Genomic DNA, 26,346 nt, shown 5'->3' with positions numbered 1-26,346 from the left:
GAACATGTTCTCGACGAAAAACATACACACGACCGTTTATATGCTCTGCCAGCATTTTTCTTAATGGATTTTGTTGAGGAGAACGGTCGTGTGTACAAGGCCTCAGACAGTTTTCCTGTCTGGAAAACCGGCCGTGTGTACATGGGGAAAAGTGACCGAGCTGGTTCTCCCCTCGGGTTTCCCGGGGGTCAAAAGACCGCTGAGAAACCCAATCGTGTGTACAAGGCATCAGATAAAATAGCTGTCCAAACTACTAAGCCATTGGCTCTGATTTAAAGCACCTGTGCAAGATAAAGGAAAACCTGCAAACATGACCTGCTGGACGTACTTGAGGACCGAGGTTGAGAACTACTTTGGGATGCGGTGTAACAGATTCACATCATAGATGTGCAGCTGACAAATCTGCAGCTACTGCATGATGCTATCCTGTCACTATGGACCAAAACCTCTGAGGAATGTTTCCAACACTTTATGTCACAAAGAGTGAAGGCAAAAGGGGGTCCAACCCGGTACTAGCAAGGTGTACCTAATAAAGTGGCCAGTGAGTGTATATGTTACATAGCGCATGCTTAGAATGTTCTATGTTTTTTTTTTTTTACAATGTATGAAGTACATGGACCCAGTGCCGGCCCAAGACATTGTGCTGCCTGGGACCAAGAATGAAATGCTGCCCCCCCCCCAAAAAAATCACGCCAACCAAAAGGCCCCCACATTCATTATTTTATATCATTATAACTAAAGGGGACCCGTCATGGCTCTATACATGTATAAAGAAGTATAAAGAGGACCTGTCATTACTCTTTACATGTAAAGGAATATCAAGAGGACCTGTCATGGCTTTATGTATATAGGAGTATAAAGAGTACTTGACATGGCTCTATACATGTATAAAGGAGTATAACGAGGGCCTGTCATGGCTCTATAGATGTATAAAGAGGACCTGTCATGGCTCTATACATGTATATAGAGGACCTGTCGAGACTCTTTACATGTAAAGGAATATAAAGAGGACCTGCCATGGCTCTATAAATGTATATAGGAGTATAAAGAGGACCTGTCATGGCTCTATACATGTATAAAGGAGTATAACGAGGGCCTGTCATGGCTCTATACATGTATAAAGAGGACCTGTCATGGCTCTATACATGCATATAGGCGTATAAAAGGACCTGCCATGTCTCTATACATGTATCCAGGAGTATAAAGGGACCTGTGAATTGCCGGCGGCCACAATGTCTTTTGCGCAAACTAATCAATGTACGCTAATTGTGTGGTTTTTTTTTTGGTAACAAAAATATGTAGAAGAATACATATTGGCCTAAACTGAAGAAAATAGTTTATTTTTCTAAATTTTGGGGATATTTATTATAGCAAAAAGTTAAAAAATATATATATTTATAGCACAAAAAATATGCTGCCCCCCTAAAAGTGCTGCTTGGTACCCATGGTACCACCCGGTCCCATCATAGGGCCGGCCCTGCATGGACCCAGGGCTGTCTTAATGAGAGGGCACTGCCCAGGGGCCCCAGCTGTATGGGGGGGGGGGGCCCTGTACTTTCCCCAAAGCAGATGGTCCTTGAGCCCACGCTGCACCGAAATTGGAGGCCCCTTGATGGCCCTGAGAGTGATAGATGCAAAGGGGAGGCAGTCTGCCTCCTACCTACTTAAAGCGGGGGTTCACCCTTAGAGGGCACTTTTCCCCCTTAGATTCCTGCTCGTTTTTACTAGGGGAATCGGCTATTTATTTTAAAATATGTGCAGTACTTACCCGTTTACGAGATGCATCCTCTCCGTCGCTTCCGGGTATGGGCTTCGGGAATGGGCGTTCCTTCTTGATTGACAGTCTTCCGAGAGGCTTCCGACGGTCGCATCCATCGCGTCACGATTTTCCGAAAGAAGCCGAACGTCGGTGCGCAGGCGCAGTATAGAGCCGCACCGACGTTCGGCTTCTTTCGGCTACAAGTGACGCGATGGATGCGACCGTCGGAAGCCTCTCGGAAGGCTGTCAATCAAGAAGGAACGCCCGCTCCCGAAGACCCATACCCGGAAGCGACGGAAGAAGATGCAGCTCGAAAACGGGTAAGTACTGCTCATATTTTAATACAAATAGCCGATTCCCCTAGACCGAACGAGCAGGAAGCTAAGGGGAGAAATTTTTTTTTTTTATAAATGGGTGAACTCCCGCTTTAATGTCTGTTTACCTGCACTGTCATCATTGTAGGGGCCCCAGAGTATTACTTTGCCCAGGGGCCCATGATGCTATTAAGATGGCCCTAGACTGGCATGTCCTGTCCTCAGCTATAATAAAACTAGATCCTTCAACATATTACATCTACCACCGGGGAATCACTAAAATCCTAACACATTTTTTTCTATATATGTTTGTTGAAAATAAAAGGGACATCATTTATAGTGAAGCGAAACAAAGGGGAAAGCTTAGGGAGTCAGAATTTCTTTGCCCACAGGCTCCTTAGGTATAAATCCAGCACTAGTAGTCACAATAACACAATAACAATTATCATCTCTCTCATGAGGAAAGTCCCTAGGGGTTTTATATTGCAAAGATCCAAAAGGTGATATATTTTTTTTTGAATTGATAATACAGTTCCCACAATCCTTCTCAGTCTCAGATGTTGTCCCCTGGCTGATACTGAGGCTCAGTGGCTGTAAAATAATCTTCCAGAAAGGACTGCAAGTACTCAAATGTTGGCCGTTCCTCCGGGTCACTCTTCCAGCACTGCAGCATAAGGTCATGAAGAGATGGGGGGCAGCTCGGAGGGCAGGGCATGCGGTACCCTCTTTCCACTTGATCAAGCACTTCTCTATTATTCATGCCTAGCGTAGAGATAAAAGAAGCGACAGTTATCTCGGAGGAAGAAATAGAAAGAAATACAAGCAGATCTAAGAGTGGGAGAATGTTTTTTTATAAACATCTAAATGTGTCCCTATTCATACTTAAAACTATATGCTATCTGTACTACACATATCTGCTACTTGTGTGTTTTTCCAAGTATAGCAGTGTATCCGTTACATTACACTAAGCTCCCCAGATCCTGTTGCCTAGCAGATTTTTTTTTTTTTTTTTGCACCTGGATACGGAATTCTTCCCTTCGTCACCAGCTCAGACACCAGGATTCCGAATGACCACACATCAGATTTTATAGTGAATCTGCCATACAAAGCTGCTTCTGGAGCTGTCCATTTGATGGGAAATTTGGCACCTGTTTGGATGCACAGCAATAAAAAAGAATAATACCGTTACATCAGCAATTAAAGAGCTTGCATTCGTTACATTAACAAAACAAAACAGGACATGGCGTTATCTTTGCTAACGTAACATATCAAGATAAGCTGATTTTTTACTGCATAAATGTAAAATGACAGAAGCTTATACTTAACGGGACAATGCAGTGTGTATAAACGTATCTGTGGCATTATCCTTAGAATTTAATAGGCGTACCTAAACATAAAATAGCTGAGTGTTTTGCATTTTGGATGCATTGTTAAACAAATTGCACAAAACCTATTTTTCAGTGCTGTCTTTGGGCCAGATTCTCTAAGAATCTGCGTTGGCGTAGTGTAAGCCATTTACACTACGCCACCGCAACTTACAGGAGCAAGTGCTGTATTCCCCAAACACTTGCTCCGTAATTTGCGGCGGCGTAGTGTAAATGGCCCAGCGTATGGCCGCGTAATTCGAAGGGGGCGGCTTGCATTCAAATTAAGCGCGCCCCCGCGCCGATTGAACTGCGCATGCGCCGGGCTGAAAAATAGCCCAGTGCGCATGCTCCAGCTCACGACGGAAAACGTCAATGACGCCGACGTGTGCGTCATTGACGTAAAGTCGTATTCAAGAACGACTTAGGAAAACGACGTAACCGACGGAAAAAGACGACGCGGACCCGACGCCATACTTAACATGGCATACGGCGGACTGGCGTAAGGTTACCCCTCATATAGCAGGGGTAACCTTACGCTTACGGAAATGACGTAAGCGACGAGTACGCGACGCAAATTAGTTCGGGAATCGGCGTATCAGGCTCATTTGCATAGTCAAATGAGACCTGAACGTAAACGCCACCTAGCGGCCAGGGTTGCATTACATCTAAGATCCGACGGTGTAAGTGACTTACACCTGTCGGATCTTGGCCGTATCTATGCGAAAATGATTCTAGGAATCACTCGCATAGATACCCGGGCTCAGAAACAGAGATACGACGGTGTTTCCTGAGATACACCGTCGTAACTCTTCTGAGAATCTGGCCCTTTGTATCTATATAAAATAGGCGATTCTGCCCAATTCAGTCTAGCTGATTTAAGCCCCAGTTCACACTGGTGCGTTTTGACATGCGTTTGGACATCAAACGCCCGTCAAATCGGCGGCATTTGACGGCAGTTGCGGGCAATAACACCGTCCTAATCGGTGCAACGCCACATCTGCGGCGGTGCACCGATTTGAAAAAGTAGTGTCTGTACTACAGCCGCAAACTTGATAGTTAAAAAATCACGATCTCGATTCAACCCCCCCTCACAATCTCTAGTGCAGGGTTTCCCGATTCTTTCATGTAACAAGTGTAGAGACTTCTCTGCTCACTCTGGCAGTCTGCCAAACCAGGCAGTCTGCCAAGTTTTTAACAACATTGTCTGTGCTAGTAGATAAGTAGAAACATTGGGGGTTATTTACTAAAGGAAAATCTACTTTGCACTACAAGTGCACTTGAAAGTGCACTGAAAGTGTACTTGGAAGTGCAGTCACTGTAAATCTGAGGGGTAGATCTGAAATGAGGGGAAGCTCTGCTGATTTTAGCATCCAATCATGTGCAAGGTAAAATGTTGTTTTTTATTTTCCTTGCAGGTGCCCCTCGGATCTACGGCAAATGCACTTGAAAGTGCACTTTCAGGCCTGAATCACACTAGTGCGTTGCGTTTTGGAGCTCCGTTGTCTTTGCGAATTTCTCTATAAGGTGTTCTGCAGATCAACTGCGTTTTAGCTGCAGATCAGGTGCGAATTTGGAGACCTGGGAGAGGGGAGGGGGAGGGGGGAAGTGTATTGAACTGAATGAGACAAATACTGAAGAGAAATTAACACATCTGCGAATTCAGCTGCGTACCCATAGAAGATAATGGGACTGAATTCGCACCTGAGCCACACCGCAAGACATAAAAACCGCACGCGGTGTGGAGGCAATGCGCAGTGCGGATGCATCGCACATATGTGAACCAGCCTCATTGAAAACAATGTATTTTGAAATGTCCTGCGAATTAGATGCGGTTTAAGCCGCACTCAATTCGCATAGGTGTGAACCTGGCCTCAGTGCATTTTCAAGTCCACTTGCAGTGCAAAATGGATTTGTCTTTCGTAAATAACCCCCATTGTATCTCTTCCTTCTTAGATCAAAGGGATAAAACTTCTGTGTGTAAATGCAGGAAGTTTAACCACTTAAAGTCTAAACCATTTTCTGACACTTGTTTCTTACAAAGTTAACAATCAGAATTTTTTTGCTAGAAAATCACTTGGAACCCCCAAACATTAAATATATATATATATTTTTAGCAGATACCCTAGGTATACCCTAGGTACATTGTTTAATGTAATAGATGATTTTACGCCGTGAGAATCGTGATCTATCTTTTAAGCAAAAAAAAAATTGCGATTCTCATTTTAGCCAGAATCGTGCAGCTCTAGTCTGTACTACTTTTTGCAATTTCGGGCCGCGATTTACATTGACATCTGTGCAGAAACCTCCAGATACGCCGTCGTATCTCTGAGTCCGGCCGGTCGTATCTATGCGCCTGATTCATAGAATCAGGTTACGCATAGATCTCCCTAAGATCTGCCAGGTGTAAGTGACTTACACCGTTGGATCTTAGGCTGCAATTCCAGGCCGGCCGCTAGGTGGCGCTTCCGTGTCTTTTACGCGACGAATATGCAAATGAGGAGTTACGCCGATTCAGAAACGAACGACCGCCTGGCGCTTTTTTTTACGTCGTTTGCGTTCGGCTTTTTCTGGTCTATAGTTACCCCTGCTATATGAGGCGTAGCTGGAAATGGTTGTCGTTCCCGCGCCGAGTTTTGCATTTTTTACGGCGTTTGCGTAAGTCGTTCGCGAATACGGATGGACGCAATTTACGTTCACGTCGAAAGCATGAAGATTTGCCCAAGTCATTTGGAGCATGCGCACTGGGATCAAGTCGCGGCCGGCGCATGCACAGTTCGTTCGGCGCGGGGACGCGCCTGATTTAAATGTTTCTGCGATTTTGTATTGGGAGTGTGACATTATGGCAGACACTTTTGACATATTTTTGGGACCGCTGGCATTTATATGGCAATCAGTGCTATAAAAATGCACTGATTACTGTGTAAATGTCATTGGCAGGGAAGGAGTTAACCCTAGGGGCGATCAAGGGGTTAATTGTGTTCCCTGACTGTGTGTTCTAACTGTAGGGGAGGGCACTGGCTATAGGAGATGAGAGATCATGGTTCCTAGCTATTGGGAACTCACAATCTCTCTCTCCTCACAGAACAGAACTGGGATTTGTGTGTTTACACACACACACACACACACGTCCTTGTTCTGCCTCTTGTGCCCGCGATCGCTCGTGGTCGGCAGTCATCGCGACCGCCGTTCACGAGCATCGGCACCCCCGCAGTGCAGCAGATGTGTGCGTTTCCGGTGGTGCGCACGCGTCCGCTATCTTGCTTTAAGGAACCGACGTACAGCTACGGTGGTTCGCAGGATCGTGCCTACCTGCCACAGTATAATGACAGCGGCAGATCGGCAAGTGGTTAAGCGGTTGTAAACCGCGGTTTATAACAGCTTAAAGTAAAAAACATTGAGAAATATGGGGGGCTACCATTTCCAGCATTACGTGGTTTAAGTTGGGGGGGGGGCATGTTTCACTCAAGAAGAGACCAGTGAAGAGAGGCCTGAGAGCTGATTGGAGAGAAGAGACACACCCCTTCCGCTCCACACAGCACAAAGGAACAGAGCTGAGTCCGTCAATCAGCTGGAGATTCCTCCCGTCGCCCTTTTTCTTTTGGTGTTAGGAAAACTTGTCAGAATTGACTAGTTTTCCGATTACAGAGGAACGAAGCAGCAGACAGAAATGACACTTAGTGCTCTTAATTGAGACAAGTACTATAGAGGAATATGCCTTGTTCATATGTCATATCTATGGTTTCCAACTAGGGATCGACCGATATCATTTTTTTGGTACTGATACGATACCAATATTTCGGCAACCTCTCAGGCCGATAGCTGATATTGTCTGTCGATATTCTGTACATTTCAAAAAAATATTTCTACACATTTTTTCACTGTTATTGCTGTCACAAGGATTGTAAACATCCCTTGTGAAAGTGATAGGCAGTGACAGGTACTCTTTATGGAGGGATCGGTGGTCTAAAAGACCCCAAACCCCTCCTCTGCACTTGAAAGTATTCCAAAACGTCAAGATCTGCGTTTTTTAATACTTTCTATTTTTTTAAACTGGTGCCTTTAAGATGCCAGTAATCTGGGAAGTCATGTCATGACATCGCTTCCGGGTTACTAGATCCGAGACCCGAATGAAGCATCGGCTTTGTTCAGGTCTTCGGCCAGCCGGTGGGACGGGAGAGCCCAGGTGAGCAGCGGAAGGTGGCGGGTGGGGGGAGGGGGATGCCCCCTCCTGCTGTTTGTAATAACAGCTGAGCGGCTGCTGAGCTGCATCGGTTGTTATTACAACAAAGCCAACCGTACGCTCTAAAGAACGATACCGTGGTGACGCTTGCTGCTGCAGAAAATCTCCCCGGTAAAACCCCTTGAAGCTATATCGGTAATATTGATCTAGTTTGCGACCGATACCGATTTTTCAGAAAATGCTGATATCGGCCTGCAATAATCGGCCTTACCGATAATGGGTCAATCCCTATTTCCAACCACTTTAACTACCGCTAGACTTCCATTAATTTATGGCCTGCCGCATCCTAGAGCTGGTATATGGTTCTGAATGGTAGTATAACAATTTAGGAAAGTATGGCAGCGAGGCTCAAAGAGGTTATAATATATATGGAAGAGCTGATGCACATAGGGACAAGGGGGGTGGGGGTGGGGCAACGGAATCCCAGTCCCACAAGCCAAGAGGACCCGCCAGTGCCAAAACCACAATATCTACTTCCACCTGGCCATTCCATCAGCTTTCTCTGTAAATAGGTAGCACTGGAATTGAAAAGTCAGGCCGGGTACACACGGACAAACATGTATGGTGAAAGCGGTCCGTCGGACCGTTTCCACCATACATGTCTGCCAGAGGGCTTCTGTACGATGGTTGTACACACCATCGTCCAGAAGTCCGCGCGTAAACAATACGCGGGGCGTGTCCGCGGTGTCGCCGCGTCGATGACGCGGTGTCGCCGCGACAATGACGCGGCGACGTGGGCGGCCCGCCTTTAAAATGCTTCCACGCATGCGTCGAAGTCATTCGACGCATGCGAGGGACGGCGGGCGCCTGGACATGTACGGTAGGTCTGTACTGACGACCGTACATGTCCGAGCGGGCTGAATTCCAGCGGACTGTTTTAAAACAAGTCCAGGAATATTTGTCTGCTGGGAAAAGGCCCGGCGGGCAAATGTTTGCTGGAATTCGGCCCGCTCGCGCCCACACACGACCAAACATGTCTGCTGAAACTGGCCTGCGGGCCAGTTTCAGCAGACATGTTTGCTCGTGAGTATGGGGCCTTAGAGTCAAATTTCTGAGACTTGTGTGGTGATGCCAAATATCCTCTGACTGTTTTACAGGCAATACAGGTGACTGCATGCCAAAGAGATGACCATGTGTGAGTCTCACAGCCAGAAAAGACTCCGTCTTATTTTCTGCCGGGACGTGTTGCACATACAGTAACTCCAAGCTATTTGATGCTGCAGGACCTTAGAGAAAGTAGCTGCTATGCGGTGCCTTATGTAATCCACACTGCTTCACTTTATACGTTGTGCTGTATGTTCTATATTCTACACTGCCTTGCTCTACTTTATATTTTAAACACTATTCTGTATGTTTCATTGTACATTCTATTTTTAACAGCATGCCAAAATACAGTGTATATGCTGTGCTGTGATGTTTATTCTATATGTCACACTGGTCCGTACACTTTGCATGCTGTGCTATATGTTATATACCAAGCCCTGCCCAACATTTAGTTTTATCTCCTATACTTTATATCGCCTACTCTGCTTGCTGTACTATGCATTCTATGCCCTACTCTGTACATTGTGCTATATATTTTGTATTTGATACCGTCTCTATCTGTATACTGTATGTTCTACTTTCCACATGCCCCACTATAAAAAAAATCCCTACCCTGCCCCACCCAACCATGCCTGCCCCCAATTCCACCCCTAAATACGCCCTCATAAATTATCTCATGAAATTACACTTAACCACTTGAGACCCGCGCTATTGACAAAAGACGTCAACAGCGCGGTTCTCAGGTGCCAACTGGACGTCTTTGGACGTCATTTGAAATGCATTACCCGCGCGCGCCACTGGGGGGCGCGCGGCGGGTAACCACTGTGCCACCGCATCGCTGGGGAGCCGATGCGTGTACCTGGTGGCTGTGATGTCCGCCGGGTACACGCGATCGTCGGGGACACAGCCAGTAACAGCAGGGACGTGGAGCTCTGTGTGTAAACACAGAGCTCCACGTGCTGTTTGAGGAGAGGAGACCGATCTGTGTCTCTTGTACATAGAGACACAGCATCGGTCACCTCCCCCAGTCACCCCCCACACAGTTAGAACACACCCAGGCTACACATTTAACACCTTCCTCACCCCCTAGTGTTAACCCCTTCCCTGCCAGTCACATTTATACAGTAATTAGTGCATTTTTATAGCACTGATCGCTGTATAAATGTGAATGGTCCCAAATTTGTGTTGAAAGTGTCCGATACGTCCGCCATAACGTCGCAGTCCCAATAAAAATCGCAGATCGCCGCCATTACTAGTAAAATAAAAAATAATGAAAAAAAATCATAATTCTGTTCCCCATTTTGTAGGCGCTATAACTTTTGCGCAAACCAGTCGCTTATTGCGATTTTTTTTATTTTTTTTTACAAAAATACGTCGAAAAATACGTATCGGCCTTAACTGAGAAAAAAAAATAGTTTTTTTTAAAAAAAAATTGGGATATTTATTATAGCAACAAGTAAAAAAAAAAATATATTTTTAAATTGTCGCTCTTTTTTTGTTATAGTGCAAAAAATAAACACCGCAGAGGTGATCAAATACCACCAAAATAAAGCTCTATTTGTGGGGAAAAAAGGACTTCAATTTTGTTTGGGAGCCACGTCGCACGACCCCGCAAATGTCAGTTAAAGCGACACAGTGGCGGAAGCTGAAATTTCGCCTGGGAATGAAGGGGGTTTATGTGCTCAGTAAGTAAGTGGTTTAATGTTTTATGCAAAATTAAGTTACAAAAATAAATATTAACAACAACTTTATCAGTGCATCCTCACCTCTGCCTCTCAATGCAGCCTCACCTGTGCCCATCAATGCAGCCTCACCTGTGCCCACCAATGCAGCCTCACCTGTGCCCACCAATGCAGCCTCACCTGGGCAGAGGAATGCATGACTGGAGCAAGAGGAGAGCTGTGGGATAGCACACTTTTACCACTTACATTATAACTGTCTCCGCTCTGCTCGACACAGCCCTGCCTCCTCCTGACCCCATGCCTGTGATAGATAGAATGCATCCCAGCATTGGACTGGCATTCTGTCTATCACAGGCACAGGTCAATTGGAGCCAGGGCTGCGTCAAGCAGAGCGGAGGCAATTATAATGTAAGCAATAACAGCGTGCTATCCCGCGGCTCTCCTCTTCCTCCATGCTCTCTGGGAGAACAGCTCCCGATCAACCCCACCGGCGGTGCTCTCCCCCCCCCCCCTCTCCCAGGCAGCCCAGCTCGCAAGCCCTCATTTTCCACTCGTAAAATGCGAGTAGGCGAGTGGAGAATTTAAGGGCTGTACACAGGGATGTATTTAGGTTTTGTGCTGCCCTAGGCCTGACTAAACTCGTGCACCCCCTAATTTAAATATGACCCACCCCTTCCTGTCAAGGCCACACCCCTTGCAGTTTAAGACCCACCCTGAAATTCTCAAGTGGGGACACTAGTTCTGATTGCCTGGGGGGGGGGGCAATGAATTCCCTTAATTTGCATAGATTTTCTCTCACTTCCTGTTTGGCTATGGGACAGGAAGTGAAGGAAAATCTCTGCAATGGAACAGGGATGGTAAAAAAATTTAAGCAACGCCCCCCCCCCCACAGTTGCAGAATGCCAACCGCCCACAAACTGGAAGCAGTGCGGGCGATTTATGGGGGCGCTAAACTAATTTGCCTAACAGTGTAGCGCAAGCCGGCGGGGACACTGTCCGTGCTGCCCCCCTGCAAAGTGCTGCCCTAGGCCTGGGCCTTGTTGGCCTAGGCCAGGATACAGCATTGGCTGTACATATAATAACTGGTGGACATATATGCTAGGAATGAGACACAATGATGGAAGTCCGTATTTTGTCACATTTCTTGACAGTTTCATGTCTATGAGCCTTGCACACTACAACCTATTCCAGAGAGAAAAGTTGTACATACACAATTCATTTCTATGTTGCTAGTACACATATGGGGATCCCCTGAGGAAGTCACGTGATTGTGACGTAACGCGTAGGGTGTGAGTGGAGGTGGATGCGGACCGGAAGTGACGCAATAGGATATCCAGTATTTGGTTTATGCTGGTTGCAAATGTGCTATACCATTGTCTTTAATGTGAGTATAATTCTGATTTAATAAATTGGTTGGTCTTATTATTACTACACAATGGTAGCTCTCTATCTATGCTTCTTTTACTGAAAGTTATGCAGAATGGCCACATGGATTTAAAGGAGCCGCACCCCTTTTATTCTGGGAGGTATTGTGGAGTACAACAAAAGAGACCCCTGTGGATAATCTGAGAAACCGCAGTGTTTGAGCTTTTTATAACATACTTCTCTATGTTGGAGGTGAGAGTTTTGGGAGCCTAAAGGGAGCACATGGTGATAATCATACAGGATATCATTGTTCACTCTACTGGTGAGGGGAATATCCTTTCACATGAATTTGGAACACTATATGAAGCATCTACAAGTTTAATATACACAATTCCTAAGGATGATGCACTGGACTTATAAACTCATTTTGAGATTGTAATATTATAGGAAATGATAATAGTGGCATTATTATATGTATTGTTTACATTTATCATATCCATTGTTTAGAAATACACTATGCATGCACTGATTTTGATTTTATTGAATAACCAATAGCAGCACGTTACTTTTATTAGTATTCACATATGGGAAGTGCAGCTTAGCGTTTAAAAAAAAAAAAAATGAAAATTTTGAATTTTTCATACACATTAAAGCAGAACTACACTGCATCTGAGCACCACATAACCAAAAATGCTATTTAGATAATATTTCATGTTCAAAGCAAAATACCCATCCATCAATGTCCCCATGATTTATTTAGCTGAGAATTACTTTGAGTAAGGGCAGAAGATTCATGTAGCATTTACTTCCTGGAATACATCTGCCCTTAGCTCAAGCATGGGTACAGGAGGGTGCGCTTAAAGGGGTTGTAAAGGTATTTTTATCCCCCTAAATAGCTTCCTTTACCTTAGTGCAGTCCTCTTTCACTTACCTCATCCTTTGATTCTTTTAAATGTCCTTATTTCTTCTGAGAAATCCTCACTTCCTGTTCTTCAGTCTGTAACTACACGCAGTAATGCAAGGCTTTCTCCCTGGTGTGGAGAAGGCCTCTTGAGGGGGGAGGGGGCGAGCAGGAGGGTCAGTACCAGGGGTCAAGTCCTGGGGAAAAAAGTGTGGGAACTCCCACCCAAGATCCACTCCCCCCACCAAAAAAAAAAATGATACGCTCATATGCATAATTACTAAACCGCAAGTTCTTTCTAAATCCCGTGATAACTCGTGGCAGACCTCTGTAATGTCCCCTGGGAACAATGACAAAAGCTCCCAGGAGACATTGCGGCATCGAGGAAGTGACGGAATACCCGCACACTACCTGATGAATCCATATACAGGAAGCAGCCAGTAACATAAAGGATTACTAAGGTTCACCTGCCCCTGACAGTGACTCGAGCTGGGCATCGCCGCTTAGTGAAGGATTGGCTCGGGTGGCTCGGCTGCTCTCGGCTGCTCTAGTCCTGCAAAGGGAACTGCGTTCCTGCTGTGAAAAAAGTCCAGGAACTCCGTTCCCACGCGTTCCCACAGGACTTGAGCCCTGGTCAGGACGCCATCTACTTTGCAGATAGAGAAAGGAGCTGTGTGTTAGTGGGCGTCCTGACACTCCTGCTCGCCCCCTCCCCCCTCAAGAGGCTTTCTCCACACCAGGGGAAATATACATTACAGGGTATGTACAGCCTAAATAAAAATAAAAAATTGCGGACTGTACATGTTACAAGTCTAAAGAAGTTGGTCTGATATAAATGTTTTTTGGTTGAACCTCCGCTTTAACACAAGTACATACTGATATACTTTTCTATTTACTAATGCTAGCAGCATAGGGATTACAAATAGGTAATGTTGATTGAGAGAGTGAAGTTCCGCTTTAAAGTGATTGTAAACCCATGATTTAACAAAAAGATGCTTTGTGTAATGGTTTTTCACCGAGCAGCCCCTATCTGCCTCTTCTCAAATCGCCTGCTGACGCTCCTGGCCCTTTCCCCTTGCTGAGTGCCCCCATGGTAAGCTGCTTGCTATGGGGGAACTTGTGCATGCTCAATCCCGAGCCAGCTCTGTGTGTCCATTGATACACTGACACACAGAGCACACATCGGCCCTGCCCCCTCCGCTCTCTCCTCACTGACTGTGATTGACAGCCAATGGCTCCTGCTGATGCCTCTCTCTCCAATGAGGAGAAAGAGAGAAGAGAGAGCTGCTGCTCTTGTGCACATCGCTGGACCAAATTCTTACACTTCAAAAGAATTTACAGCACCAGTTTGTTTTCTTTTGGAATAAAGATTTTACATAAAAAATTGAAACTGATCATTGTAAGCCCCCCTGCCAGCGCTGAATGGTTTGTCTTATCTCTGTAACTTATACATCTGCAAGACAGCTTGTTCTTTTGAAAAACAGCAGACTTACTGGCCAAATCATCAGATGAAAATAAAAGAAAGGAAGCCTAAAAAAGAAAACGAATGCAGCGATCACATCTAGAAATGGGTAGGCTACAATATACAGTAATAAAGGGTTGCTTTTGGGTTTAATACCGCTTTAACTTTTTTTTTTTTCCACCTGCCTACTGACATTTCCTCACCAGATCCAGTGCTGTTCATCTGCTGTCATCCTCCCTACAAACACTCTCAGTTTACCTAGAAGCCATCACTGTTATCAGCTTTAAATGGAAACCCAGAGGTGGAGAATAAATGAAATGTCATTACCCTGTCGAGCTGTGTATTCATTGTCTTCAATGAGACGAGCAAGGCCAAAGTCTGCAATTTTACAGATCAAGTTGTCCCCAACCAGAATATTGGCAGCTCTGAGGTCACGGTGAATATAATTCATTCGTTCAATATATGCCATGCCAGAAGATATCTAAAAAAAAAGCAGAAACAGTTTGATCAGACCGATGGGGATGAATTAGTGGGATTGAGAGTCCTTGGCAAGTGAGAATTAAGTGCCAGGAAGTTTTAAAAGTAAAAACTAATGAAGAGAGACCAAGTTAGGAAGGCAAGGACGACCAGCTTTTGGGAAAAGTTGATGTTACCCTAAATATATATATTTTTTTTATGTATGTGTGTTCACATGTATATTTTAATAAATCATAATCTCTATCACGTGTACTTTTTTCCATCTGAACTACCTAGTTGATCCAGGCAGTCACCTTTCTTCCTTATTCTAAACTGCCTAAGGCACAAAGCTAATCTGCTGGTAAGTTATCATTCTTTGGCTGGCTATTACAGGACACTGTGCAGACACACAGCATGCCTATATTGGGTAGTTTGTTCAGCCACCATGCCCCCCCTCCCAATCACATCCTGCCTCTGGCACACACCTCCTCCCAATCACAGACTGCCTCTGGCACACACCCCCTCTGAATCACAGACTGCCTCTGGCACACACCCCCTCCCAATAACATCCTGCCTCCTGGCACACACCCCCTCTCAATCACAGACTGCCTCTGGCACACACCCCCTCCCAATCACATCCTGCCTCCTGGCAAACACCCCCTCCCAGCACCTTGAACATGCCCCCTATTCTAACACAGCCTGCAACTTGCCTCAGGCTGAACAGACTATGGAATATAGGCACACTATGTGAGTGCACAGTGTCCTTTAACCCCACCCCCCCTACACTATCCAGAAGAAGAATTGCATGGTCACATGACAGAACCTTTTAACCTTGTTAACCACTTTGACCTCCAGATGATTTACGCCCCTTCCTTACCAGACCATTTTTTGCAAAACGGCACTGTGTTACTTTAACTGACAGTTGCGCGGTAGTGCGACACTGTACCCAAATAAAATGTATGTTATTTTTGCCCAACAAATAGAGCTTTTTTTTGGTGGTATTTGATCACCTTTGCGTTTATTTTTTGCGCTATAAACAAAGAAAGGCTGAAAATTTTGAAAAAAAAACAAACAATATTTTTTACTTTCTGCTATAAAACATATCCAATAAAAAAAAATTAAATTGTATTTCTTCATCAGTTTAGGCCAATATGTATTGTGCTACATGTTTATGGTAAGAAAAATCCCAATAAGCGTATATTGATTATAGCTCCTACAAACTAGGGGATATTTTTTATCAGCGACTTATAGCGGGACTGCGATATTGCAGTGTACAAAACGGACACCTAACTGACACCTTTTTGGGGACCAAGGACATTATTACAGTGATCAGTGTAAAAAATATGCACTGTCACTGTACTAACGACACTGGTAGGGAAGGGGGGTCAACTTCAGGGGCGATCAAAGGGTTAATTGTGTGCCTAGCTGGTGTTTCAGCGTGGTGGGGGAGGTGATTTTACTAATGGAAGGCATGGATCTGTGTTTCTGCTTTTACAGAAACACAGGATCCATGCCTTCTGTACTGACAGAACGGCAATCTGCTGTGTTTACACGGGCAGACTGCCAATCTGTCAGTGTACCGAATAATCAGCGGGTGCCGGTGGACATCGGGTCCACAGGAGCTGCTGATCAGCTTTGCTGTGTAAAATCACAGCGGGAGCGAGCCGCGGGCAGTGCGCACTCGCACGGTAGGGTGACCACGTGTCCCGGATTGCCCGGGACAATCCCGCATTTTGCAGGTCTGTCCCGGGCACATTCATTCCAGGACAATACAGTGTCCCGGAATGAAACTGACACAGCCACCCCCCGGGCCAATCTTATGCCCCCAAAAAAGGCTGCCACATCACCGCTTTACTCACTGACAGTACTTGTCCTGGCCGGGAATGCCTGGAGGAGCACAATCCCGCCCCCTGCTTGTGATTGGAGAAATTATAAATCCCGCCTCTTGTGTCCAATCACTGTGCTGTGATTCGTTACAGCACAAGCTGATTTTTGGGAAGGGAGGGTGTCCCTGAATGGTAGTTTGGAAATGTGGTCACCCTATCGCACGGGATACCCAGGAATGTGTATTCTGATGAGGGGGAGAGGGGGATTCCCCTCAGAATACAATAGCGTGGTGGGGGGGGGTAGATCTTTAGTTACGGGTACATTCTGTTCTCCTCCAGCAGGGCAGGTCTTACTCCTGGACATCCCAGTGCTCATGTAACGAGGATTCTAGGAGTACAGTAAGCCCAAACCAGTGTGTTGATGGCCTTACAGGAAGTTGGTTGAATGGATTTGGTTATCATTCAGCCCAGAAGAGCACTACTACTGGTTGATGAGGTGGCTCGGTACAGCGCCAGAAAGAAATGGTTCGGGAGAACTGGCCATCCAAAATTTGGTGTTTGGGACTTCTGCCTGAAATTGGTGTAAATTGGTTTTTGGGCTATAACTTTTGAACGGAAGGTGCTAGAGCCTTCAAACTTGGGGAGCATCTTCCTGAATAGAAACCGGAGCATATAATGTTTTTATGTTTTTGGACTTTTTACCAAGATTTTACCGATTTACCGGTCACACTAGGTACCCTCTGGCCTTTGGTGCTAGGACCTCCAAACTACCCACATTTGTAGAGGAGACTCTCGGCTACATGTCTACCAAAGGTGGGGTCACTGGCACCTAAGGCTGGCCGGTACCTTGCCTCCAAAGATGGACCGTTTAACATGGGAGTCTATGGGAAAACAGGGTTAGCTTGAGACGTGATATCTCCATGGCTATTGGACTCTTGGACCCCAAACTTGGCTTGGTCTGTTCAGGACATATGGGGCTACAATGTGGCGAAGAAAGTAAGTCGCTATCGGTTATGGTTCGGGAGAACTGGCCATCCAAAATGTGGTGTTTTGGGACTTCTGCCTAAAATTGGTGTAAATTGGTTTTTGGGCTATAACTTTTGAACGGAAGGTGCTAGAGCCTTCAAACTTGGGGAGCATCTTCCTGAATAGCAACCGGAGCATATCATTTTTTTATGTTTTTTGGACTTTTTACCAGGATTTTACCGATTTACCGGTCACACTAGGTACCCTCTGGCCTTTGGTGCTAGGACCTCCAAACTACCCACATTTGTAGAGGAGACTCTCGGCTATATGTCTACCAAAGGTGGGGTCACTGGCACCTAAGGCTGGCCAGTACCTTGCCTCCAAAGATGGACCGTTTAACATGGGAGTCTATGGGGAAACAGGGTTAGCTTGAGATGTGATATCTCCACGGCTATTGGACCCTTGGACCCCAAACTTGGCTTGGTCTGTTCAGGACATATGGGGCTACAATGTGGCAAAGAAAGTAAGTCGCTATCAGTTATGGTTCGGGAGAACTGGCCATCCAAAATTTGGTGTTTTGGGACTTCTGCCTGAAATTGGTGTAAATTGGTTTTTGGGCTATAACTTTTGAACGGAAGGTGCTAGAGCCTTCAAACTTGGGGAGCATCTTCCTGAATAGCAACCGGAGCATATAATTTTTTTATGTTTTTTGCACTTTTTACCAGGATTTTACCGATTTACCGGTCACACTAGATACCCTCTGGCCTTTGGTGCTAGGACCTCCAAACTACCCACATTTGTAGAGGAGACTCTCGGCTACATGTCTACCAAAGGTGGGGTCACTGGCACCTAAGGCTGGCTGGTACTTTGCCTCCAAAGATGGACCGTTTAACATTGGAGTCTATGGGGAAACAGGGTTAGCTTGAGACGTGATATCTCCACGGCTATTGGACCCTTGGACCCCAAAATTGGCTTGGTCTGTTCAGGACATATGGGGCTACAATGTGGCAAAGAAAGTAAGTCGCTATCAGTTATGGTTCGGGAGAACTGGCCATCCAAAATTTGGTGTTTTGGGACTTCTGCCTGAAATTGGTGTAAATTGGTTTTTGGGCTATAACTTTTGAACGGAAGGTGCCATTTCTTTTTTTTTTTACTCTGCTGGATTACCGATTTAAAAATAAATAAAAAAGAAGGTAGAAAAGGGCAGTTGCGCTTTAAGTAGACAAGGTTCAGTGAAAGAGTGGAGTCTGGGATTACTAAACACCAAAAGGACCTCTATTTTGTCTGCAAGCACTAACTCACGCACATTGACAAGCTTGCTGTTACACCACTATTATATTTGGCATAATTAGAACATTAAAGTTTACACATGGATTGCTTCAATCAGTTGTGAAAAAGTTTTGATAAATATATTAATTCATTTATTGTGCTAGTAGTTCATTGCACGGGCCTTTATGAAAGCTGCTTATGTCTGTAACTGGCTTTGTGAGACTGAATCTGACTGAATACTTTGGCGGAGACCCAGGGCTGGACTGAGGCTGATACAGGAGGAGAGGCACAAGAGACCTGTGGATTAACCAATGCATTGCAATAAGAACTCTACTGGGCTGATTTACTAAAGGCAAATAGACTGCACTTTACAAAGTGCAGTTTCTCCAGAGCTTAGTAAATGAACAGAAATTCTGCTGACTTCCATCGTCCAATAATGTGCAAGCAAGAATTCTGTTTTTTTTCCCCCTGTACGTGATTGGGTATTCTTTACAAAGTGAAGCTTTACCTCATTTACTAAGCTTTGGAGCAAAGTGCACAGTCTATTTTCATTTAGTAAATCAACCCCTATGTCTAAAGTATATCTAAAGCCAAAACTTTATTTTTTCATTTTGGATAGAATTGAAGATGTAGATAACCACTGACAGTTTCCTTTTTAGTGTCGTAAACAGGAAGTGAGAGAATATCTTTTCAATGCAAAGGAAATTATCCTCTTATGCCTTGTACACACGATCGGAAATTCCGCCTGGATAAATTCAGAGGCCTCGTACACACGACCGAGTTTCTCGGCAAAAACCAGCAAGAAACTTGCTGGGAGATATTTTTTTGCCGAGGAAACCGACCGTGTGTACATTTTCGTTGAGGAAACTGTCGAGAAACCCGACGAGCCAAAAATAGAGCATGTTCTCTATTTCATTGACGGGAATGGAGAAAATTGGCTTGTCGAGTTTCTCGACGGCTTCACAAGGAACTCGACGAGGAAAACAATGTGTTTCGCCCGTCGAGTTCCTCGGTCGTGTGTACGAGGCCAGACAGATTTTTCTGATGGAATTCTGTTCAAGTTGTCTTGCATACACACTGTCACACCAAATTCTGACCGTCCAAAACGCGGTGACGTACAACAATGCGACGAGCCAAGAAAAATGGAGTTCAATGCATCCGACCATGCGTGGCCTTGATTCTGAGCATGCGTGTTTTTTTCTCTGTCGGAGTTCCATACAGACGAACGGAATTTCCGATAGAAATTTTTTTCATCTAAAAAAAAATAGAACATGTTCTCTTTCTATGTACGTCGAAATTTCCGATGGAAAAACTCAGATGGGGCACACACACACTGTCGGAAAATATCCGCTGAAAAAATTCCGTCTGACTTTTTCCATGGGAAATTCTGATCGTGTGTACGAGGCATTAGTTGTCATAAGTGTTCCGATTTGAAGATTTCCACTCTATTCCAACTCAAATTTTTGGCTTTATCCTCACTTTCACTTCCTGTGACACTGGTAATAAGGACAATTACAGCAGCATTTCTCAAAATGTTTTGGGTTCCCCCCCCCAAGTGCCGCAAACACAGGATGCAGTTTGCCCTGCATCAGCATTATGTGTTGCCATGGTGCTTGCTGGCTGCTAGAACAATGAAGCTTTAGAGCGAGGACTCATGGCCTCCTGCCTGCACTGTAGCCACACATGAAGTTGATCCAGGGCAGACGACATTCTTTTTTTTTTTTGAAAGCCCATGGCGTGTAAAACACATTTAAAAACTTCACCCGTTGCAAAAAAAAATGTGCACACACATAAAGAGGTGACACAAAAAAGTACATACAGGTGTACACAAGCCCTCTAAAATTAGAGGGCCTTGCCCTAATCCCCCGGGGCGTTAGGCTCCAGACGGGGACTGGGGTACTTTACACTTGGTTCATCCGTCCGAAACCAGACGGACTACGTTCTCTGGAGGGTCTGCCAAAAAAGACCCACCCAAGTACTAGGTGGGGCTCCGCCAAAGGGAGACCCCATGAGAGAGGGCGAACTAAGCCAGAAGGCCATGTTCACCCCCTCCCAAGACTTTCAGGGCAAGCCCGAGGGCCTACACCCTACCAGTCACACGTGCAAATCATCCAGGGCAGACGACATGCAGGTGTACCTCCATGCTGCTGGAGCAAGGCAGGGCTTTAATGTTAAGAAGGGACTCTGATGTGATGGGGGCTTTCATATCTAGGGTGGCATTGATGTATAGGGGAACTCTGATGGGAAGGAGGGATTCACATATGGTAAGACAATTCTATGATTGGGGGACTATGTAATATAATGTTGGATTCTGATGTGATGGGGGGCTCAGTTGTGATGAGGGGACTTTGATGAGAAGAAGTTAAGGGAAGACTTTATGAAGGCGGGACCGTGATGAGAGGACTCTAATATGATTAGAGGACTTTGATTTGTTGGGGGACTCTGATGTGATGGAGGATCTCTGACAGGAAGGATAGCTTCTGATGTCCGATAGCTTCGGACAGTTCAAGGTGGTTGTGTGTATCATCCCAGGCTCAGGTTTCCCATTGAAGGTAAGTAACATTTAGGTTTTTTACATTTTTGACTGGGGTGCCAGCAGATTTTACATACTTAAAAGTACTGGCTATGCGACCACTATAACGACTACTATGCTACTTAAAAAGAGTGCTATGACTGAAAAATAAGTTCACAGTCAATTAAAGCGGAGTTCCACCCAAAAATTGAACTTTCGCTTTTCGGAACCCCCCCCCCTTTCGGTGGCACATTTGGCACCTTTCAGGGGGGATGGGGGTGCATATAACTGTCCAAGACCGTGTAAGATTAGGGGTTGTTAACTCTTGTGGTATGCGTTTTTTCAGTGATTCACACCAGTCAGGAACTATGTTTTAAGGGCATGGTAGCCCATTTTTATTAAAAAAGGCAAAAACAAAAAGTTAAATCAAAGGTTTCCCACGCAGGGGGTTCTTCTCCATCAAATGCAAACAGAAAATGCTAGGCCACCTGGCATTCTGTAGCAGTACTTCTGCACGTTATCCTGGTCACCCAGACCAGCGAACTCCTCAACATAGGCGGCTTCCCTTGAGCGTCTATAGCTCTGCCTCTTGTAGTTACCAACTTTCTGGCTGTCTCCTACAGCCTCTCTGATTTCTGGAGACCTCCTGTCTCTTACAGGAGCTGTCTCTTACAACTGGGAGCGATGAGGTCCTAGCACACTCTCATTATAAGGGCTGTGCTCAGCTGAGCACACACCCTGCTGGTAATCACAAAGTCTGGATACAGGGTTGGAGATTCCGTCCCACCCCAGACACTGTGGAATCTCCAAACTACAGAGCCCCATTTCAAAATACCAAAACCTGGAGAAAGCTGCACAAGCAGTCTTCTCCAGTCCACATCTACACTCTGTAGAGTTGCACCCAGCAAATGTGCATACCCTGTGTCCATTTTAACACTATTTCTACTGGGACAGAGCCTCGCTCTGCCACAACAGGTATTTGCACCCACTTCCAGGCATAGACTCCCGTGGGAGTCACACCATTCCCCCCTAGGGTTGCCAACTCATCCCTTTAAAACAGAACACATATTAATTACACAGGTTCTGTGGCTGATTAAGGAGGTAATTAAATTCACTTGGTGCCTTATTTGCATTAAATTAGCCTCAGAACCTGTGTAATTAATATGTGTTCTGTTTTAAAGGGATGAGTTGGCAACCCTATTCCCCCCCCCCCCCCCGCTGTCTTCTGGGAAACACATTGTTCCCAGGAGAGAGCGGGGACCAGTGAGGACGGACCGCTCGCGCATGCGCAGTAGGGAACTGGGCAGTGAAGCTGCAATGCTTCATTTCCGGATTCCCTCAAAGAGGATGGCGGCGGGGGCAGCCGAGAGACGAGCGATTGCTCAGCGTCGGCTGCCGACATCGCAGGCGCGCTGGACAGGTAAGTGTCCATTTATTAAAAGTCAGCAGCTGCAGTAAGCTTAGTGGACCTCCGCTTTAAGAGGGTGAATCTGCCTAACAGGGACAAAGACAGAAAAAAAGGGGGTTCTATCCCCTCAACACTCTATTCAAATCGAAACATTTTGCCTTAAGAAAATCTATACCAAAAATATGGGGATAGCCATTGTTCTCACCTCATTAAAAATGCAGTTGCCTGGCTGTCATGCCTATCTAATGGCTTCTGTTTTCTGTGTCATTTACCTTGTATTGGTATACAGACAAGAAATTCACACTGACCTCGGTTTTGGGGCTGTATCTAGAAGTTATTAAAAGCACAGACAGCATGGTAACTAGAGCTTTGTTATTTTTTGGGGGTTTGAGCAACTTTCTTCCATTTTGTTAATATTGATCATCGGACCTTTGTTGCTTGTTTTCCATTTACATGCATATTGGCCCAGATTCTCGTAGGGCGGCGTAAATCTAAGCGGGCGTAGCGTATCGTAGTTACGCTATGGCGCCGCAACTTAGAGAGGCAAGTGCTGTATTCAAAAAGCACTTGCGTCTTAAGTTACGGCGGCGTAGCGTAAATGTGCCGGCGTAAGCGCGCCTAAATCGAATGAGGAACAGGGGGGCGTGTTTTATGTAAACTAATCATGACCCCACGTAAATGATGCTTTTTTCGAATGGCGCATGCACGCGCATGCTCAGTATCACGTCGAATTTTCAAATTAAATTACGCCCGCTCAATGCCTAGTCGACGTGAACGTAACTTACAACCAGCCACATTCACGGACGACTTACGCAAACAACGTAAAACACGACGCTGTTCGTACGTTTCCGACGTCCATACCCAACATGACTTACCCCTGCTTTATGAGGGGTAACTTTACGCCGGCGTATGTCTTACGTAAATGACGTATCTTGCTACGCCGGTCCCCCCCTCTAGACCGGGGACTGCGAGGGGGGAGATTCGGCAAGGGAGGTACCGTTGGAGGTACTGGGTGTATGGGGGGACCGGGTGGTTGCGTTACAATGAACAGTTTCGCCAGCGCTGGGCTGTCCGCCCTTCCCTCCGCTGCGATCACAAGGACATTAGTCTTTGAATGCCGGCTGGAAAGAAATGGGGGGTGTGCTGGCAATTTAATGAGGGCTCCTGCAAGTTCAGGGGAGCCTGTTGTTTCAAGCACGAATGCTCCTGGTGCGTGGGCAATCATCCCTTGTCACAGTGCTTCAAAAAAGGGAAACGGGCAGGGGACGCTGCTAACAAGAGGGAGGATGCCAGTGAGGGGGGAAAGAATGCAGCCTTTCCTAAATAGGTATCCTGATAGGGCGGCGGCCAGGCTACTTGCCTCTGGGTTCTCGGAAGGTTTTGTCATTCCATGTTCTTTGTTGGAGGTGCCACCATTGGCAAGGAACTTACGGTCTGCTTTGGGGAACCCTGCGGTGGTTTTGGAGAAGTTGGCCAAGGAGGTAGAGTTGGGACGGATGGGTGGGCCATTTGCAGAGATGCCGTTGCCGAATCTAGTGGTCTCGCCCCTGGAAGTAGTGCCCAAAAAGAAACCGAATAAGTTTCGCCTCATTCATCACCTTTCGGTCGGTGAACGATGCCATTGATCCCGAGGCATGTACGCTGTCGTACACTTCGTTAGACGCGGCTGTGCGATGGGTCGGGCGTTATGGGCAGGGGGGCGCTCATGGCAAAATCTGATATTAAATCCATGCTTCGCTTGTTGCCGGTACACCCAGGCAGCTTTTGGCTGTTGGGGTGCCGGTGGCAGGAGGAGGATGTGGATTAGTGTCTGCCCATGGATTGCTCCATTTCCTGCGCCTTGTTTGAGACATTTAGTTCTTTTTTGGAGTGGGTGGTCAGGGACATGTGGGGCTCGGATTCTGTTATACATTATTTGGATGATTTTCTGCGTGTGGGTCCTCTGTCCTCCAATGTGTGTGCGATTTTGTTGGCAACGTTGCAGTACATTGCGGGCAGGTTTGGCGTGCCATTGGCAGCAGACATGATGTAGGGCCCTACCACGGAACTGAGTTTTTTGGGGATAGTGATCGATTCGGGGGCAATGGAATGTAGGCTGCCGGATGACAAGATGGAGAATCTTTGGCTGGAGATTAGAGATATGTTGGAGCGCAACAAGGTGCAGCGGCGGGCGTTACAATTCCTGTTAGGTAAGTTGAACTTTGCCTGCCGAATCATTCCCATGGGTAGGGTGTTTTGCCGACGGCTGACGGCGGCTAAGGCAGGAGTTAAGGCCCCGACGCATTTCATTCGGCTGTCAGGTGAGCTCAAGGTGTGGCACACATTTTTGAAGGAGTACACTGATGCGGCTGGGTTATGGGGCCTTCTTCAAGGTACAATAGAGCGCCGGGGGGTGGCCAGAGTCCTGGGTGGCGGCTGGGTTTGTGAAGATATATATATATATTCGCCAGCACACCAGGGATCATCTTAAAAAAACGTCCAAAGATTTAATGCATATCGATTGATCCAAAAGAGCAACGTTTCGAGGCCACGCAGGACCTCTTCGTCGTCTTTTGCCTGACGAAGAGGTCCTGCGTGGCCTCGAAACGTTGCTCTTTTGGATCAATCGATATGCATTAAATCTTTGGACGTTTTTTTAAGATGATCCCTGGTGTGCTGGCGAATATATATATATATGATTTACTTTCCGGTTCCCAGCCGGTGATCGTTTCAGCACCCTTTTACTACTTGGCCATTTTGCCGGAAGGTGTGCAATCGGAATATTTTTGAGATGGGTTTGTGAAGAATCTGGTATTGCTGGAAATTTTTGCCGTGGTGTTGCCGATCGAGTTGTGGGGGGAATCGTTTAAAAAAATTGAAGATCAGGTTGAACTGCGACAACATGGGGGTGGTTCAAGTCATCAACCGAATTTCCGCATACTCGTTGCCGGTTGTTCGGCTGCTGCGTCATCTTGTGTTGCGTTGTTTGCAATGGAACATTTTTATGTATGCTGTGAATATTCCTGGTGTGGATAACAGACTCGCTGATTCCTTGTCTCGGTTTCAGTGGGACAAATTCAGGGAGTCACCACGGGATGGATCAGGAGGTCGGTGAGTGGGCCGACATGGGCAGCGTACGCGAAGGTCTGGGATGAGTGGTCAGAATTCACACGGCTGGCAGATGCCGAACTGGGGGATGTAGAGATGGGGTGGTTGGTAGTGTACTTCGTTGCCAGGCATATGGAGGGTGGTGGGTTGGTTTCAGCCCTTGGTAAGAAGTTGGCAGCCTTGGCATTTTTATTCAAAGGAGGGTCGCACTGATTTCATGAAAGGTTTCTGGGTAAAACAAGGGGTATCGGAAGAGCCATTCGCGCAAGGACACCCGGAGACCGGTTTCTTTTTTGGTATTACAGGCGATTTGTGGGGTTCTGGAGGCTGTTTGCTCTTCGGGGTTCGAGGTAAGTTTGTTTAGGGCCGTCTTTACGGTTGCGTTTTTTGGGGAATTTCGTGTGGGGGAGTTGGTTAGCCCTTTTAAAAAAGGTAGCTAGGGGGCTGCAGGTTGGGGATGTACGTTCTGCGGGGGATAGGTTTCAATTTGTGGCGATGTTCAGGGAATGTTTAAGGGTGGCAGGGTTTGAGGACACGCAATTCGCCTCGCACTCCTTCCGTATCGGGGCGGCTACTGAGGCGGCCCGGTGCGGGTTGGATGAGGCGGCGGTTAATTTTTCTGGGGTGTGGGCCTATGCCTGATTGTCACTGTTGCTATTTGTCTTTTCATTAACGCCTCGTTTGGATT

General features: G+C 46.1%; 1 protein-coding gene across 3 annotated transcripts in view; it reads right to left on the bottom strand.

The window, feature by feature from the left end:
• Window positions 1–2,527: 2,527 nt before the first annotated feature.
• Window positions 2,528–26,346, bottom strand: part of FGR (FGR proto-oncogene, Src family tyrosine kinase) — a 205,926-nt gene continuing 182,107 nt past the window's right edge. For all 3 annotated transcript variants that reach the window (XM_040337980.1, XM_040337983.1, XM_040337982.1), the window contains 3 exons: window positions 14,462–14,615; window positions 3,090–3,221; window positions 2,528–2,835 (listed from right to left, as the gene is read on the bottom strand). In XM_040337980.1, coding sequence (XP_040193914.1) covers window positions 2,627–2,835; window positions 3,090–3,221; window positions 14,462–14,615 — 495 coding nt within the window. In that variant the 3' untranslated portion in view covers window positions 2,528–2,626. The remainder of the gene's footprint in view (window positions 2,836–3,089; window positions 3,222–14,461; window positions 14,616–26,346) is intronic.

Source organism: Rana temporaria, chromosome 2, assembly GCF_905171775.1.
Source record: "Rana temporaria chromosome 2, aRanTem1.1, whole genome shotgun sequence".
Lineage (NCBI taxonomy): Eukaryota > Metazoa > Chordata > Amphibia > Anura > Ranidae > Rana > Rana temporaria.
This window is presented reverse-complemented; position numbering and strand designations above follow the sequence as displayed.